The sequence below is a fragment of the Xyrauchen texanus genome, chromosome 19 (assembly GCF_025860055.1).
Source record: "Xyrauchen texanus isolate HMW12.3.18 chromosome 19, RBS_HiC_50CHRs, whole genome shotgun sequence".
NCBI lineage: Eukaryota > Metazoa > Chordata > Actinopteri > Cypriniformes > Catostomidae > Xyrauchen > Xyrauchen texanus.
The window spans coordinates 3592005-3608440 of NC_068294.1; the positions used below are offsets into that span (position 1 = coordinate 3592005).

At 37.6% G+C, this 16436-nt stretch overlaps 1 protein-coding gene across 2 annotated transcripts in view; it reads left to right on the plus strand.

The window, feature by feature from the left end:
* LOC127659501 (interferon regulatory factor 2-like) overlaps positions 1-16436 on the plus strand; it is a 43041-nt gene that overhangs the window by 5959 nt on the left and 20646 nt on the right. Inside the window, exons 4-8 of one of the 2 annotated variants that reach the window (XM_052149357.1) lie at positions 237-410; positions 926-963; positions 1094-1199; positions 8134-8286; positions 16336-16382. In XM_052149357.1, the coding sequence (XP_052005317.1) occupies positions 237-410; positions 926-963; positions 1094-1199; positions 8134-8286; positions 16336-16382 (518 nt within the window). The remainder of the gene's footprint in view (positions 1-236; positions 411-925; positions 964-1093; positions 1200-8133; positions 8287-16335; positions 16383-16436) is intronic. The other variant, XM_052149358.1, reaches the window with a different exon arrangement.

Below are 16436 nucleotides of genomic sequence, written 5' to 3' on the forward strand. Positions count from 1 at the left end.
GCTGAAGGTTCAGAAACAAATGCTCCAAATGAGCCAGGTGTGAAAACATCTGCTTTGAATAGTAATTGCACACCTCTCCTCACCAAGCCGCACGATTTGATTTGATCATTTCATGTCTGTAACACAGTTATGTGCCATTTACCCTAACTTTAAATGTGAGCAATAGTAATAATGGCAATGCAATTTAAAAAGTTTAAGTGTTCAATTTTTTTTTATTTTCCACTCCCAAATTTTAGGGAAATACCAACCTGGTGACAAACCGGACCCTAAAACATGGAAGGCGAACTTCCGTTGTGCGATGAACTCTCTGCCTGACATTGAGGAGGTGAAAGACAAAAGCATCAAAAAGGGAACAAATGCTTTCAGGGTGTACAAGATGCTGTCAGCGTCCGAAAGGCAGTCAAAGAGAGGTCAGTCGAATATACGTCAATGTTATCTTTCATGACATCACAAAGAGGGGCCTTCATTTTCATTCTGACATGTCTGGACATTATGATACAGAGTTTTTGAAATCAAATGCATAAAATATATTGTTAGTTTGGGGGATGAATCTAATGAAACCTGTCAAAAACATATTTGGCTATTTTTCACCCCTAAATCGACAGAAACAAATAAGAAATGGTATTTAATGAGAAAAATCTCATTCTTTTAGGCAAAAATAAATAAAATAAACATAAGCATAAGCATAAAAAAATCATTGAATTACAGTAATGAAAATCTCATGAAAACCATCATGGAGAATAATGGTGAATTACAAAATAAATCTGAGCGGGGATGTGCTTAAGTACCATAATTAAAATTTTTTCATATGAAATATGACCCGGACATGTTCTTGACAGGTTTTATGAGATTCACCCTTTTGGTCTTTATTTGCTTATTTCAACTGAAGCATGCATTTATCTAGATGTTTGTGTCTTTCTCAAAGGGAAAAAGAGGGCATTTGAAAAAGAAGAAAAGATAAAGGTAATTGAGATGAAAGTTTAAGTACTCTCACACTTAAAGATGCTGTAAATTATAGATTAAAGCAGATTAAATGATACAGAGCAACAGCTGAATGTAACTGAGCTGCAGTGTGTTTGTGTATCAATTCCAGGCGGTGGAACCGTGCCCTGCGCCCTCAGGCTGGGAAAATAGTAATGGCTTTTCAGCCTGTTTAATCCCAGTAACAGTCAAGGAGGAGGCAGACTGCTCTGGTACAGGTACTGTACTTCCTGCTCCACTCTGCACACCTGCGGTCAGGTCACGTGTGTTAATACAGGTGGAACCTGTTCTTTTCAGGCACAATAATTCACATAGCTAGATGGGAGTTCAGATTTGAACCAGTATCTGGTCTGTGGGTTGATTCTATTCTGTACAAACATGCTCATCTCAATGTGACATTACACTGAATTTTCAGACATGAGATAGACTAATAATAATTATTCATGAAACTGGATCAAGAAAATGTCCTGGTCATATTCAACCCCCAAAAATATCAAATGCTATTTTGCATAGAGAAAATGAACCCTATATTTGGGACTATTAAGGTTTTTCTGTTGTGACATTAGTTTTAGGACACATAAGCACATTTACTTTGACAATTTCCATTGTTTTCAATTATAATTTTTAACTTTGAAAAAAAAGCAGCAATTTATTTGTGTGAAATTTGCTTTTGTTCAATTAATTTTATTATAAAATGAGGTAAAAATGAAAGGCAGTATCAAGGGAGTACTAATATGATGTATAAATACTTTTTTTTCTCATTTTTTTTATTTTTTTTTGCATTGCAGGAATAATAAGTCACAGTGTAAAAAATATTAATGTCCCAAAAAATAAGCTTCTTTTTCTATATTTCCATTCCTTTGATCTTGGTGTAAAACAAGACCAAGACATTTTCTTGACAAGTTTTGTGAGAATCACTCAATAGGTTTCATTGGTATTTGTTACTGATATGCATAGTTTTGTAATTAATTGGTTGTGCATTCTATAATATTGTGTCTATACCAATAACTGGCACAATTTTTGTCGAAACTTCTCTCATCATTTACTCACCCTCATGCCATTCAAGATGTGTATGACTTCCTTTCTTCTGCAGAACACAAATGTATATTTTAAGAAGAATATCTCAGCTCTTTTGGTCCTTACAATGCAAGTGAATGGTGGCCAGAAATGTAAAGGTCTAAAAAGCATATCAAGGCAGCATAAAAGTAATTCATAAGACTCCAGTGGTTTAATCCATGTCTTCAGAAGTGATATGATAGGTGTGGGTGAGAAACAGATCAATATTAAGTCCTTTTTTTCTATGAATTCTCCTCCTGGCCCAGTAGGTGCGATATGCACGAAGAATGTGAATCATTAAAAACAAAAGAATAACAATGTGAAAGTGGGGATTGATCATAAATATGAACTTAAATATTGATCTGTTTCTCAAACTCATTGATCTGTTGTCCCCTTAACCACTGGAGTCATATGGATTATTATATGTGCTTTTTGGAGTTTTTAAAGTTCTAGCCGTCATTCACTTGCATTGTATGGACATACAGAGCTGACATATTCTTCTAAAAATCACATTTTGTTGCAGAAGAAGGAAAATGTCACACACATCTGGGATGGCATGAAGGTGAGTAAATGAGAGAATCTTCATTTTTGGGTGAACTATTCATTCAATTTTGCATGATTACTTGCACATAGAATTTTAAGCTTAAGTTTGACGTAGCCAAAAACAAAGATGCAATATCAGTGGATCTCTGTCTCTGACAGACTATTGTCTGCAAATAGATTTCAATATTATTTTAGGCTTTTCCTTATAAAACAGGACTTGTCTTCTGGTTTGAAAGAATATGAATGGGCCCATGAAAAAACAACAGCATTTTGTTTTGTGTTCCTCAGTCACTTGTTGCAAATAACCAGACTGATTCAGGCTTCTCTCACAACGGCCTGTTTATTTGAGTTCTTTTTTTCAGCTGACCCTCCCCCATCTTAGTTTACATACAATATTAAAAACATCACTTCACAGCTGTTTGACTCACTGTAGTTGCCATATATCACAAAGTTAAAAAGAGGTGAACTTGCCTTTGCATAACTCAAATTCAAAAGCCTTCTTAAGCGCTTGAACTCTTTATGGCACCGAATTGACCTGTAGAATAAGAGAGCAGCTGTGATCATAACTCCTACTCAGTATAAAGCCAGCCTCAAAAGCTTCTGTTTGCATTATTAAAGAGTCTTTTGCTTTGCCTTTAGAAATGATTCTGTATGTATGCCTCATTAAACCATCAGTTAGTTAGACTAGGAAAGGTGTTAATAATAGTTAATGGCTGACTGCGGAGGAGTTAACCCAAAATCAAAAGAAAAAAATAAGACTTGATATTTTGCAAAAAGGAAATGCAGCCTATTGTAATGACCGTTGCAATTTTTACCAGATACAGTGATTATTTTATTTTTAAGAAAATCAGCATGAAATCCGTTTATTTGTCCACTGTATTGGATTTTCTAATGGATTTCTAATCATAAAAAAGACTGTCAACCTTTAATGTTAAGTACATCAATTGAATTAACATAAAATCAATCTGAGATATTACATCTTATATTTTATGCAATAAATATAAAATAAGGCCTAGAGTATAATATTAAGAAATACTGTATATCAGATGCCACAAAATAAAACACCAAGAAATACATTTTTGCCCCCCACACTTAAAATTTTGGGGGCACCTTTGTCACTTTCGATGGCATTTGAGCCTACGTTATTTTCTGACCCTGATTATATCCATATACACCAATGAGCCAAAACATTACCACCTGCCTATTATGCTGTTGGTCCCCCGTGTGCCACCAAAACATCAACGACCCACCGAGTCATGGCCTCTACAAGACTCCTGAAGTTGTCCTGTGGTATCTGGCACCAAGACATTAGCAGCAGATCCTTCAAGTCCTGTAAGTTACGACGTGGAGCTGCTGTGGATCGGACTTGTTGGTCCAGCACATCCTCAATGCTCAATCAGATTGAGATCTGTGGAATTTGAACTCGTCATCATATTCCTCAAACCATTCCATTGAACAATGTGTGCATTGTGGCAGGGCGCATTATCCTGCTGAAAGAGGCCACTGCCATCAGGGAATACCATTGCCATGAAGGGGTGTACCTGGTCTGCAACCATGTTTAGGTAGCTGGCACGTATCAAATTGACATCCACATGAATGGCTGGACTCAGGGTTTCCCAGCAGAACATTGCCCAGAGCATCACACTCCCTCCACCGGCTTGTCGTCTTCCCACAGTGCATCCTGGTGCCATCATTTACCCATGTAAACGCTGCACACATACATGATGTAAAAGATAACAGGTCTCATAAGACCGGGCGATTTTCTTCCACTGTTCCAAGGTCCAGTTGTGATGCTCACGTGCCCATTGTATGCGCATTCGACTGTGGACAGGGGGTCATCTGCGGCTATGCAGCCCCATACACAGCAGGGTGTGATGTGACACATCATCCTGTAACCATCATTAATATTTTCTGTGACTTGTGCCACTGTAGACCTTCTGTCGATTCAAACCAGACGGGATTGCCTTCATTGCCCTCGCACATCGATGAGCCTTGGGTGCCCAAGTTGTCGGGTTGCGGTTTGTTACTCCATTGTCAGTAGGTAATCACAAATGCTGACTGTGAGCACCCCACAAGCCTTGCCATCTCAGAGATGCTCTGAGATGACCATATGACCCAGTCATGTGGCCATAACAATTTGGTCCTTGTCAAAGTCACTTGCAAAGTCACCTGCCCATTTCTCCTGCATTCAACTCGTTGACTACGAGAACTGATTGTTCGCTTACAGTCTAATTTACCCAGATGATCATCGTTATTCGCTTCACCTGTTTTGGCTCATCAGTGTGTGTGTGTGTGTGTGTGTGTGTGTGTGTGTGTGTATATATACAGATGTGGCCAAAAAGGCAGTGAGATAAATTTAGTTTTTTGCAGTTTGCTGCTTCAGTGTTTGTAGATTATTTTTAACATGTTTCTATGGTATACTGGAAAACAATGATAAGCATTTCATAAGTTTTAAAGGCTTTTACTGTCAAGAACATTCAATATATGCCAAAGTCAATATTTACAGTGTTGGACCTATGTTCTTACATAACCTCTGCAATTCGCTCTGGCATGCTGGATATCAGCTTCTGGGCCAAATCCTGACTGATGGCGATCCATTCTTGCCTTATTAGTGCTCGGAGTTGATCACAATTTGTGGGCTTCTGCTTGTCCACTCGCATTTTCAGGATTGACCACAGGTTCTCTATGGGATTAAGATCCGGGGTGTTGCCTGGCCACGGATCCAAAATTTCAATGTAATGATGTCCGAGCCACTTTATTATCACTCGATGGTGCTCCATCATGCTGGAAAATGCACGGATCATCACCAAATTGCTCCTGGAATCGTTGGGAGAAGTTGCTCTTGCAGGATGTTTTGATACCATTCTTTATTCATGTCAGTGTTTTTGGGCAGAATTGTGAGAGAGAGTCCACTCCCTTGGATGAAAAGCAACCCCACACATGGATGGTCTCAGGATGCTTCACTGTTGGCATGACACAGGACTCATGGTAACATTTACCTTTTCTTCTTTGGACTATCGATTTTCCAGATGTCCCAAACAGTCTGAAGGGGGCTTCATCAGAGAAAATAACTTTGCACCCATCTTCTGCTGTCTTGTGCAGAATTGTAGTCTGCCCTTGATGTTTTCCTTGGAGAGAAGTGGCTTCTTTGCGGCCCTTCTTGACACCAGGCCATTGTCAAAAAGTCTTCGCCTCACTGTGCATGCTGATCCACTCACACCAACCTGCTGCCAATATTGAGCAAGCTCTGCACTGGTGGTGGCAAAATTCTGTTGCTGACTCCTCAGGAGTAGACGGTCCTGGCGCTTGCTCGACACTCTGGGACGTCCTGAAGCATTCTTCACTCACTTCTTCACCTCTCCTTGAAGTTCTTGATGATCCGGTAAATCAGACATGGGCAACATATGGCCCGTTGGCCGGATCAGGCCCGCCACATGGTTTAATGTGGCCCACAGCTCATTTATCGTAAAAGCATTTTTGGGGGGGGTATTCCAGTTAACTTGCATTGGGACATAACGCATCTCCACAAGCGTTTAACATGCTCAGGGTTGCAAGGTAAGAGATGCAACACCCCCAGTTTGAGATTTATACTTGCGCAAATTGGAAATATTCTGCCTAATGTTATACTAATTTTGTGCAATCTGGCAACCAGTGCGCTATTACTATCTCACTTTCCCCTTTGAACAAATTTAGCGATCTGTAGTGCAATACTCTGCTCAAGGAAAAGTGTTATACAGCTACACTGTGTCCATTCTTGAGGCTGCTTGTGATGTTTGGTGCTACTTTGCATGTAAACCTTCTCAGTGATTAAATTAAATATAAAAGTAGATCTCGGCATCATTGACGTGCGAGCAAAAGCAAGCCAGAGATGAATATGTATATGTATTTTTTATTTGTGCAATTTAGAAATGTTGAAGTTCCTTCGCACCTGTATGTTAATCTAACTCTTGCAGTAATCATTGATCATAGTCATGCAGTTGTGTTATTCTGTTGTGTGCTGAAAGTCAAACCATCGAGGAGTCCCGCATCATGAACCTTTTAGCATGTAAATGGGTAATATTTTTGAAAAAAACAAGTAAGCTCGCCCGCTTTGCAACAAACATTAAAAGTTATATAAATTTCCATTTATTTATTTATTAAAACAGACCCCTGATGTAGAGATTGTTAAATTGAATAATAAATAAACAGGGAAGTAGAGACAATTTATGGTAAAATACATTTATAATCTCCGCCTTTATTCAATTTTTTAATGCCTGATAGAAAAGTATCTACCTTTGTAGAGCAACACAATACTTTTGAGATTTCAACTGACTAGCACTCATTCACACTTTCCCAGGTGCTGCTGATATCATTAGTGAAATGATGTAAGCTGGTCATTTTGTGCCAGGGCCAAAAAACTGAGAAATTTGGGAAAATAGTTTTTTGCAATTATTTAAAATGCATCTGATCACTCTGCACAATAATCTAGAAACAATGTGAATCAACACCACAACAACTGAAGCAGAAAACTTTGCGAAACACAACATGTATGTCACTGCCAATACTTTTGGCCACGGCTGTACATATATATATTGACAGGTTTTAAGAGATTCACATATTTATATTTGAGGATAGGTTATGATTATGCTGCACCTATTATTTGCTGCTGTCTGTCTTTCTGCCATGGACCTGTTTATCTTGATTTCTTTGTTACTGTGTTTATTCATGTCCACTGTTTTCTGTTTCCCTCTTCAAACTCATAGCGCACTCGATTCGGGTAAAAGGTGAGCTTAGTGTTTGTTTATTCAGTTGTCAGCATTGATATGGGGTTGTGATACACATTGAATTGAGAAAGCATCAAAAATACCACTGTAATTCATTTACAAAAGGTTTTCAGCTAGTTAATTTGTTTTTAAACTTGTTTCCATCATTGTATTAAAGAGTCATCATAGAGGATTATGAAGAATATACTGTACCTGCTGCTCATTTCCATTTAATTACAACACATGAGGATTTCAAGCTTCATAAAGGACATAAAAGTAGCATAAATGTAGCCCATGTGAATATGTTGTTAAGTCAGACCGATAAGTCATTATTAACTGAAAATATTAAAGGGATAGTTCACCCAAAAATGAAAATGACTTCATAATTTACTCACCCTCATGTCATATAAGGTGTGCAAGACTTTCTTTGGCAGAACACGTGAATATCTCAGTTCTGGAGGTGAAGATTATCACACAAAGCTGACTTCAGAACACTTGGTATAAAGTCGTCTGGACCACTTTTATGTTGCTTTTGCATCCTTTTAGTTGAAAGCTCCAGTGCCCATTCAGTGTAACTGCTGGGTTAAAGAGCGACCAGTATATTCTTGAGAATTTCTCCTTGAGAAGGTTTGGAATGACATGTGAGCGGATATAAACAATGACAGAATTTTCACTTTTGTGTGAACTATTCCATTAAAGTAAATGGACTTGCATCCATAGTGAAAAATGGCACATCCACTTAAGGAACACAGGCACTTCCCACTTCAATGTTCTCCATATTTACTCTCTCTTCCCTGTTCCTGTTCCTCAGAATTTGGTGGGCAGAGCCCTGCAGACGATCACTTGATCATCAACGATCTGCCCGATGTGTGTCAGACCATTGAGGTGGTGACGGAAAACGAGCAGGCCGTGACCTCTAGCGACCCTTACCCCTTACAGATCTCCCCTGTCTCCTCGTATGGAGGTTGGTTTGACACACACACACACACACACACACACACACACACACACACACAAACTTTGGCACATAGTTATATGAGCTATACAACATTACTAAATGGCTCCTGGAATTCTTGATTGTGATTGATCAGTCGCAGCACTGAGTGGTCAAATGTTTTTGTGTAGTGGCTGCTAAATGGCATCAGAGATTCTCTTATTAAAGGAGGAAATGGCTCCTTTGGTAACATCAACAATCACATGCACCTTGTAAGCTATTTATAAAATGACTCTGACATCATTAAATTGATTTACGTCAATCAGTCACTGTTTGCGGATGCCATAGAAACAGTGACATAACCAGAAATTGACTTTGGTGGGCCTCGATAAAAATGGTTGGACACATTTGTTGTAGCACATGGAAAGCACTACTCTACACAAATATAAATAGATATATATTTCATAAAAAACAGTAGGCATCATATGTACAAAATCACATTGTGAATGTGAACTGTTTGAAAGCTTTCCAAAAGAAAGAACTTCCTTTTAGACATAAAATGATATAGGCTTACATAACCATTAGGCATAATACTGAACGGATTGCAAAAAAGTGGTCAGACTGGCAAGGGCTACAGCTTGCAGGAAACGTTGTGATACATAAAACTTTATGGAATATTTCAAAGACACACACTGGTGCCTAACCAACAAGTGCTCCGAATATTGAATACAGTGTATATTGAATAATAATAATAACAACTCAATAACCTTTGGCATAAAGGTTATTGCCAAAGGTTATAATTGACCAATTGATCATCGCTGTCCAAATTCAAGCAAGTTCACATTCCAGATAAAACAAAGAGAGATTAACAGAGGGATACGTGCAGCTCAGCCGGGAAGCAGTTCCTCTGTATTTCGGGGCTCAGCTGCATTTCTATGAGTTTTCTTTAGTCTATTTTTAAAACTGGGGTTAGATCTTGCTGTAAGTTTGAATTGTCTGTTAAGTTCCCTTTTGTTCCTCATCAGTTTCTCTGTTCTTTCAAAGGGAGCTGTCCTGTTTTGCGCATGTCCATTTGTCATTTATTAAAAATGGCTCAAAATGTTTTTTTTAACCATGCTTACCATGCTGATGACATCTCTGAAGGAGTTGATTGACCGTGATGCAGTCAGTAAGATCACACTGCCATTCATTTATGCATTTATTTTGTTATTTTCTCAGTTTCACAAATTAGTTTGTTTGAGAACAGACTTATAGAAATAATTTATTTTATTTTTCTATTTTATAAATGTATTTGAATTCAAAGAATAATGTGTAGTAATCTGGGTGTCCCACGGTACATGTCAGTCATCATCCTTGTCCAATTACATCATCCTATTGCCCAGCCCTGTGCAAGATAAATGAGTTTGATTCTGAATTACTCCTCATCAATTCCTGACATCTCTTTCGCTATGAACAAATTAGCATCACAAATAATAAAAAATAAAAATGCACACACAAAATTGGGCTTTTTGCTTATTGGTTGAAAGGGATAGTTCACCCAAAAATGAAAATGTAAATACTTTGAAAAATGTAAAGATTGGTGGTGGCATAGTGGGCGAAAGCACATAACTGTTAATCAGAAGGTTGCTGGTTTGATCCCCACAGCCACCACCATTGTGTCCTTGAGCAAGGCACTTAACTCCAGGTTGCTCCGGGGGGATTGTCCTTGTAATAAGTGCTCTGTAAGTCGCTTTGGATAAATGCCAAATGCATAAATGTAAATGTAAACACTGGCCGAGAAACAGATTAACATTTATATGCTTTTTTTACTATAATTCTCCACTTTCACTTTCACTTCAAAGTGGAAGTGGCAGTGAAAGTGGAGATTTATAGTAAAGTATGACTTCATCTTTTTGACTTGATCTGAAACTTGATCATTTTCACACCAACACCCATCATATCGCGTCTAAAGTTATAGATTTAACCACTGTGGTATGGATTACTTTTATGCAGTCTTTATGTGATTTTTGGAGCTTCAAAGCTCTGGCCACCATTCACTTGCATTGTATGGACATACAGAGCTGAGATATTCTTCTAAAAATATGAATTTGTGTTGCAGAAGAAAGAAAGTCATACACATCTGGGATGGCTTGAGGATGAGTAAATAATGAGAGACGTTTTATTTTTGTGTGAACTATCCCTTTAAATCTCTATGTTGTTTGGTTTTCAATAGCCAGTGGAAACTTGTAGAAACTGGTGGTAGATTTGATCCTCCGTGTGTGCAAACAAAACAAGCATATTATGGTGTAAACTAGATAATGTCTTTTTAGTGGAAAAATTTAACCAAAATGGTCACCCCCAAAACTCCAACATAACAGAAACTCTTCTAAATCTCAAAATAACAAAACATTCAACTCTTGTGTCATCTTGCACAAAAACACACAAAATAACACCAAATTTTAACATTTTCTCTCCCTATCGAGTCCCATGCAGAGCATGCTGGGAAATGGAAATCCCCTGCCCAGTTTCATCAATGCTACATTAACACCACAGAAAGTATTCATGTAGTCCCGACTCAAATGAATGAAGTAAACTTCCATTTTACACATTGAAATGGTTAGAACGCAATGAAATCAGGTTGTGACTATATTTTCGAGAATTGTGTTGCTTTAGTCCATTTTAATTCAACTGAACATCATCACAAATATTTCTTTTATCTTCAAGCTAATTGCTAAATTCACTCTTAAAACTATTTCACATTCATCTCAAATCCTGAATGCTTGATACAGTGAGATCCGTGTTGACAGCGTTTGTTCGTTGACTTGTTTAATGTCCATAAGTGATCAGCCCGTCCAGCTGTACGCGTCTCAAGGACATGCTCTGTGTGCGTCACGGCTGCTGTACCTCTGTTAATATGTAACGTTGAGGTGCGAACACAGTTCACTTTCTCACCTGTGTGTATTTGTCCTCATAAAAATAAAAATGAGCCTTCATGTTGTTATGAAAGCCTGACATAGTTGTCCATTTTATGGTATAATGGGTGCATTTGAAAGCATAGCTTCTAATTTGAGTTATTTCTCATTTGGAGTTAATAGATTTGAACATTTTGTGAAGAAAATTCTAAACTCTAGGATACTAGGATATTTTGGGTTGTTGTCAAGGCGTTGCTATGCAGTTGCCAAAGTGTTCTGTCTGGTTTTTAGTGCATTGCTATGCAGTTGCTAAGGTGTTCAGGGTTGTTGTTAGTTACTGCTCTACAAATATCATAACTTGACATCTTGGGTCCCTCTTTCAATGTTAGCCTTTGGGATTTTTTTCACCCCTTGCATTATCACCCATGCACAAAATGTAAATCTGATAGCTCAGAAAAGTTACTGCACACCTCCCCTCACTAAGTCTGATTGCTTGGAAAAGTAATAGCTCTCCTCTACTTGACAGGCTGTACCATTTGTCATTCATGCCTGTTGCACAAACCGTGTGGGTTGAAAAGCTATGCGTATTAGTTGTTTCTGTCTATGGCACAGACTCACTGTAAAGCTTGACTCCATTAAGAAGTCATCCGGCTCGCTGTTAAATCGTGAAGTTATAAACTTCAAGATCTGAGATTATATTTCAGCTGGGGCATTTCCTTTTACAAGTGTTGCTGTTGTACTCTGTCCCCTCTGGGAGTGAGTTACGAGCAGGGAATACAAATGACTTCCTTGAAAAGTTGGAAAATACGAAATGATATCCTTTACCAACAATGCTCATTTTAATATAGATATTCTTCTCTGCTTAGAGCAAGGCTTTTCGCTTGAGACCAGGGGCTCCCAGTATTAAAGATTAGAGGTCAAAAACACACAAAATAACACCAAATTTGCAGATTATGTAAAAAATGCAAAAAAATCGGCCAATTAATCGGCCGGCCGATTAATCGGACATTTTTTTGCATTTTTTACATAATCGGCATCGGCCAATATCCACGCATATCAAGCCGATTATTAGGCAGGCGCATCTGTGGGCAGCCTAGTGTTGTTGTGGAACACGTGTTCGACGCACACTGCCCCTAGAGTCATTTTCCAGCAGAGTGAGCAGACCTCATCCAGTGCCTAAGGAAGGAGCTAAGTTCCTTGGAGAAAACAGTAAGGGTTAAATTTTTATAACTTCTTTATATTTAATTAAAAACTTTTGATATGTTACTGCCAACTTCAAGAAAAAACGTGACAAAGGCGATAGTTGACATGACGTTCGGCTACTTTGGATATTGATAGCGTAGTTGAAGTTGCATTATCACAGCAGAAGGGTTGCTATCATGTCACAATAAGCAAGTTACTGACAGTGAATCTGAGACTTTTATTTGTTCTGTTTGTGTGTCTTATATTTGAGAGGGTTGTCACTCAATGCAGATAAATAAGTAATAAAAATATACCAACGCAGTATAGGCTATTGAAGGACTGGCTTTGGTAAGCTCGGACGTTATCGGTTCTGCTGTCGGTACTGGAGAAATTAAGAAAATACATTTATTATTGCTATAAAGAGAAACTTATTTTATCTCGCCAGCCATTTCTATGTATAATAATATGAAACCATTTGACTGTGATGCAGTTTAGCTATTCGCAGTGAGAGAGAGAGAGAGAGAGAGAGAGAGAGCTGAGCTCACGCTGATGCCACAGCGAGCACAAAACGAGCCCAACACAAGGCCTGCTTAATGAGTGACAGAACTAAACATTCAAACATAGCCTGGTTTAGATCTGTGATTATTAGTCTGATTTTATTTTAGATTTCACGTTCCAAAGATTATAAAAAGAATATTTATACATAAGCCGCATTCTGTCTAGCACAACTTCCTTCCCTTCACAGCGGTGCACTGACATTTCTCCCTAAAACTCAAACTTAACGTCAGAATCAGCACGATCGGTGACTGTTGTAAAATGCAGTCTAGCTACTGTTGCTAAATTGCGGGATGCGTTTAATAATAAAAAGAGCGCAAGAGAGACCGTTCCCAAGGCGGCGCGCACTCCGAAACACACCGCAAAGAGACAAGCAAAGTATAGGCTACTTTGGGTTTCATGTCCGCGTCTAAACGATCAACTATACACAAAAATATGTCAAAACGACCGGCTTGGAGATTCACTTAACCACAGTTTATGTCTTAAATGGACGTAGTTATGGAAATAGTTGGGAGAAAATATGGTGCATCAGGAGCCTATTAGACTCGGTCTTAAAGGGGAAGCTGTCTATTAAACGTGACGATTGAGCCATTACTGCGAATCAAACAACAAAAGGCAAAGAGAAAATCACTTACGGCTCTTGAATGAATAACTTCTGCATTAGTAAGCATTAATCTATCTACGATAAACTATGCAGTGTTATTTTACAATTGATTACTTTATTAGATTTCTTTTTAGACCACACCTGAACAGTAATGTTAGACCTTCCTGAAATATATATATATAAAAAACAAAAAGAACCGTTAAGAATACCGTTAAAGTACCGGATCGATAAGTAGTATCGGTAAGATAGTAATACCATTAAAACCTTAACGATACCCATCCCTAGTTATGCCTGTGCTTCTCTTGGATGCTCTGAATATTGGATTACGTGTCTGGATTGCCCCTTAATTAAAGCTGCATTTGGATCTCAACCTTCGTGTCTCGGAGCAGTTCAGTAACACCTGCTTTGTTTATTTATTTGTTATACATTATTTATACAATATGTTTTTACATTATACATTTGTAATTTTAAGTGTACAAGTGCAGATTGGTCAAGTGTTCAATAAATGTATTTGTTGAGAAATGTTGTCTATCTTAAGTAATTATTTGTGTTACATTTTATCTTTCAAATAAAAGGTTCAAATAAGAGGTTAAAAACAAGCACATATCGGCCAAATATCGGCCAAAATAAATCGGCAGCATTAATCGGCCATCGGCTGACCCGGATTTCAAAGGATCGGCATCTGCCTGAAAAAACCAATATCGGTCGACCTCTATTAAAGATAGTTGGAGTTTTTATAACTTTTGGTTGTTTTAGTTAACAGGGTTGCTAGGTGGTTACTAACTGGCCCAAACTAAAAGAGTCCACCCCAAATCTCTGTATATTTATATCTCTAGACTTGGCTTGGGTTCCTTCAATGTAAGTCTGTGAGCTTTAAAAAGTTATTGCATACCTCCATAAATAACTAAATATATTGCATGATCCCTAAACATCCCTAAAGTACTTCATTAAAAACATTTGACATTATTAAATTGTATATTGCTTATCGGACCATTAGTTAATGTTCATTCAAATAAATGTCATGACAATTTTTAAAGAATCCAGTAACACTACAATATTCTATTTATGTTCTGTTTGTTAACAGTAGGTAATGCATGTGGTATCATAACCTAACAATGAACAATATATTTGACAACATTTACAACATTATTATATTATCTTGGTTAATAGATTTGGATAAATACACTATTGTTCATTAATAGTAAATGTTAGTTCATAATGCATTAAAGGGATAGTTCACCCAAAACTTAATATCCTCTCATCATTTACTCACTCTCATGCCATCTAAGATGTGTATGACTTACTTTCTTCTGCAGAACACAAACAAAGTCTTTTAGAAGAATATCTCAGCTCTGTAGTTCCATCCAATGCAAATTAATGGCAATCAGACCTTTAAAGCCCCATAATGGTGATACAATCAGCATAAAAGTAATCCATCAGACTCCAGTGGTTTAATCAATGTCTTCTGAAGCAATCCTATAACACTTCTAATACTCTGCGAATGCGTCAAGCTGTAGGAAGTGTAATCGAGCTTGAAATCATGATCGCCAAGGAGACTGCTGTAAAGGTGTACAGTGAAAAAGGAGTTATATTTTGGTCTGTTCTCAACCAAAACCAACTGGATCACTTCAGAAGACATTGATTAAATTACTGGAGTCATGTGGGTTACTTTTATCTCCTTTTGAGCTTCAAAGGCCTGATCACCATTCACCTGCATTGTAAGGACCTACAGAGCTGAAATATTCTTCTAAAAATGATAACAAATGATAATTGTGTTATTTATGCATAGATGCAATTATATTATGGTTAACACTTCCGAGAAAAAAAAAAGGAATAAATGCAATAATATAATTTATGCCAAAAATATAAAAAATTTCCCAATGAGGAAATGCATTAGTACACTTCCATTGTGGTAAAGTGCTACAATATGCAACGTTCATAATTAAAAATGTTCTGCAAAACTTGAGATAACATTGATCAGTTATAAACAACATCTAATTTACCTATGCTGGAAAAAATCATGATGTAGAAGAAATGTGTTTAATAGAGCAATTTGTGGAGCTCTTCATCAGTAAAGCAGCCTTTGAGACTAAATCAAATGCCATTTTCATGTGGCTTAAAAACAGCATATAATCAGTCACTTTTCAGACTGCTCTTTTATTTTCAACACTGCATTCTTTTATTTTTGAGTTGTGGGGCATGGCTTCTTAAAACTCGTTTTGGTAACGTTATGTAATCTTATGAACAGAAACAGGTCTTATGGGATTGAATCCAAACTGCTATATGGTAAGATATAGCACTTGTCTGTCTGTTTGTACACAGACTGGAATGGTGACTCACATCCTGCTGGTCCTTGTTTTTTATTCAACAACAATCCCATTTTCAACAGAAATCCCTGGGGGTGAAAAAGTTTGGTTTACAGCATGAAACGTTCTGCTCAAGTGTCGAGTTGTTCCTGACAATCACAAATGCGACGCTACTAGTTTTTAGTTTTCTTTTTTTCATTTATATTTGGCCGGGAACCTAAATTCTCTGTCAGTCAACACCAAAACCTGTATACCCAAAAGTATATTATTTTCTTTATTCCATGTAACAAAAAAAAGATGTTAGGAAGGAAGGAAAAAAGATTTGATGTAAGTGAATGGTGACTGAAATTCCTATGGGGTTTGGACAAACATGAGGGTGAGTAAATGATAAGTGTGTTAACTATTCCTTTAACAGTCCATCGTTTGAACGGTTTTATTTTTTTTCAATAGCTAGCACAAATCCACCCATAAACGGTAACCTGTCTGTCAGGAAATCCCTGATGAATCCGTCTGACCACTTTCCTTTCTGTCTGTCTTCCAGCAGAGAGCGATACAGACAGCGTCCAAAGTGAGGAAGACTCCAAAGAGGTATGTGTCAAACTCAAACTCAAGTGGAAAAAAGAAGCAGTCTTGAGAATGAAA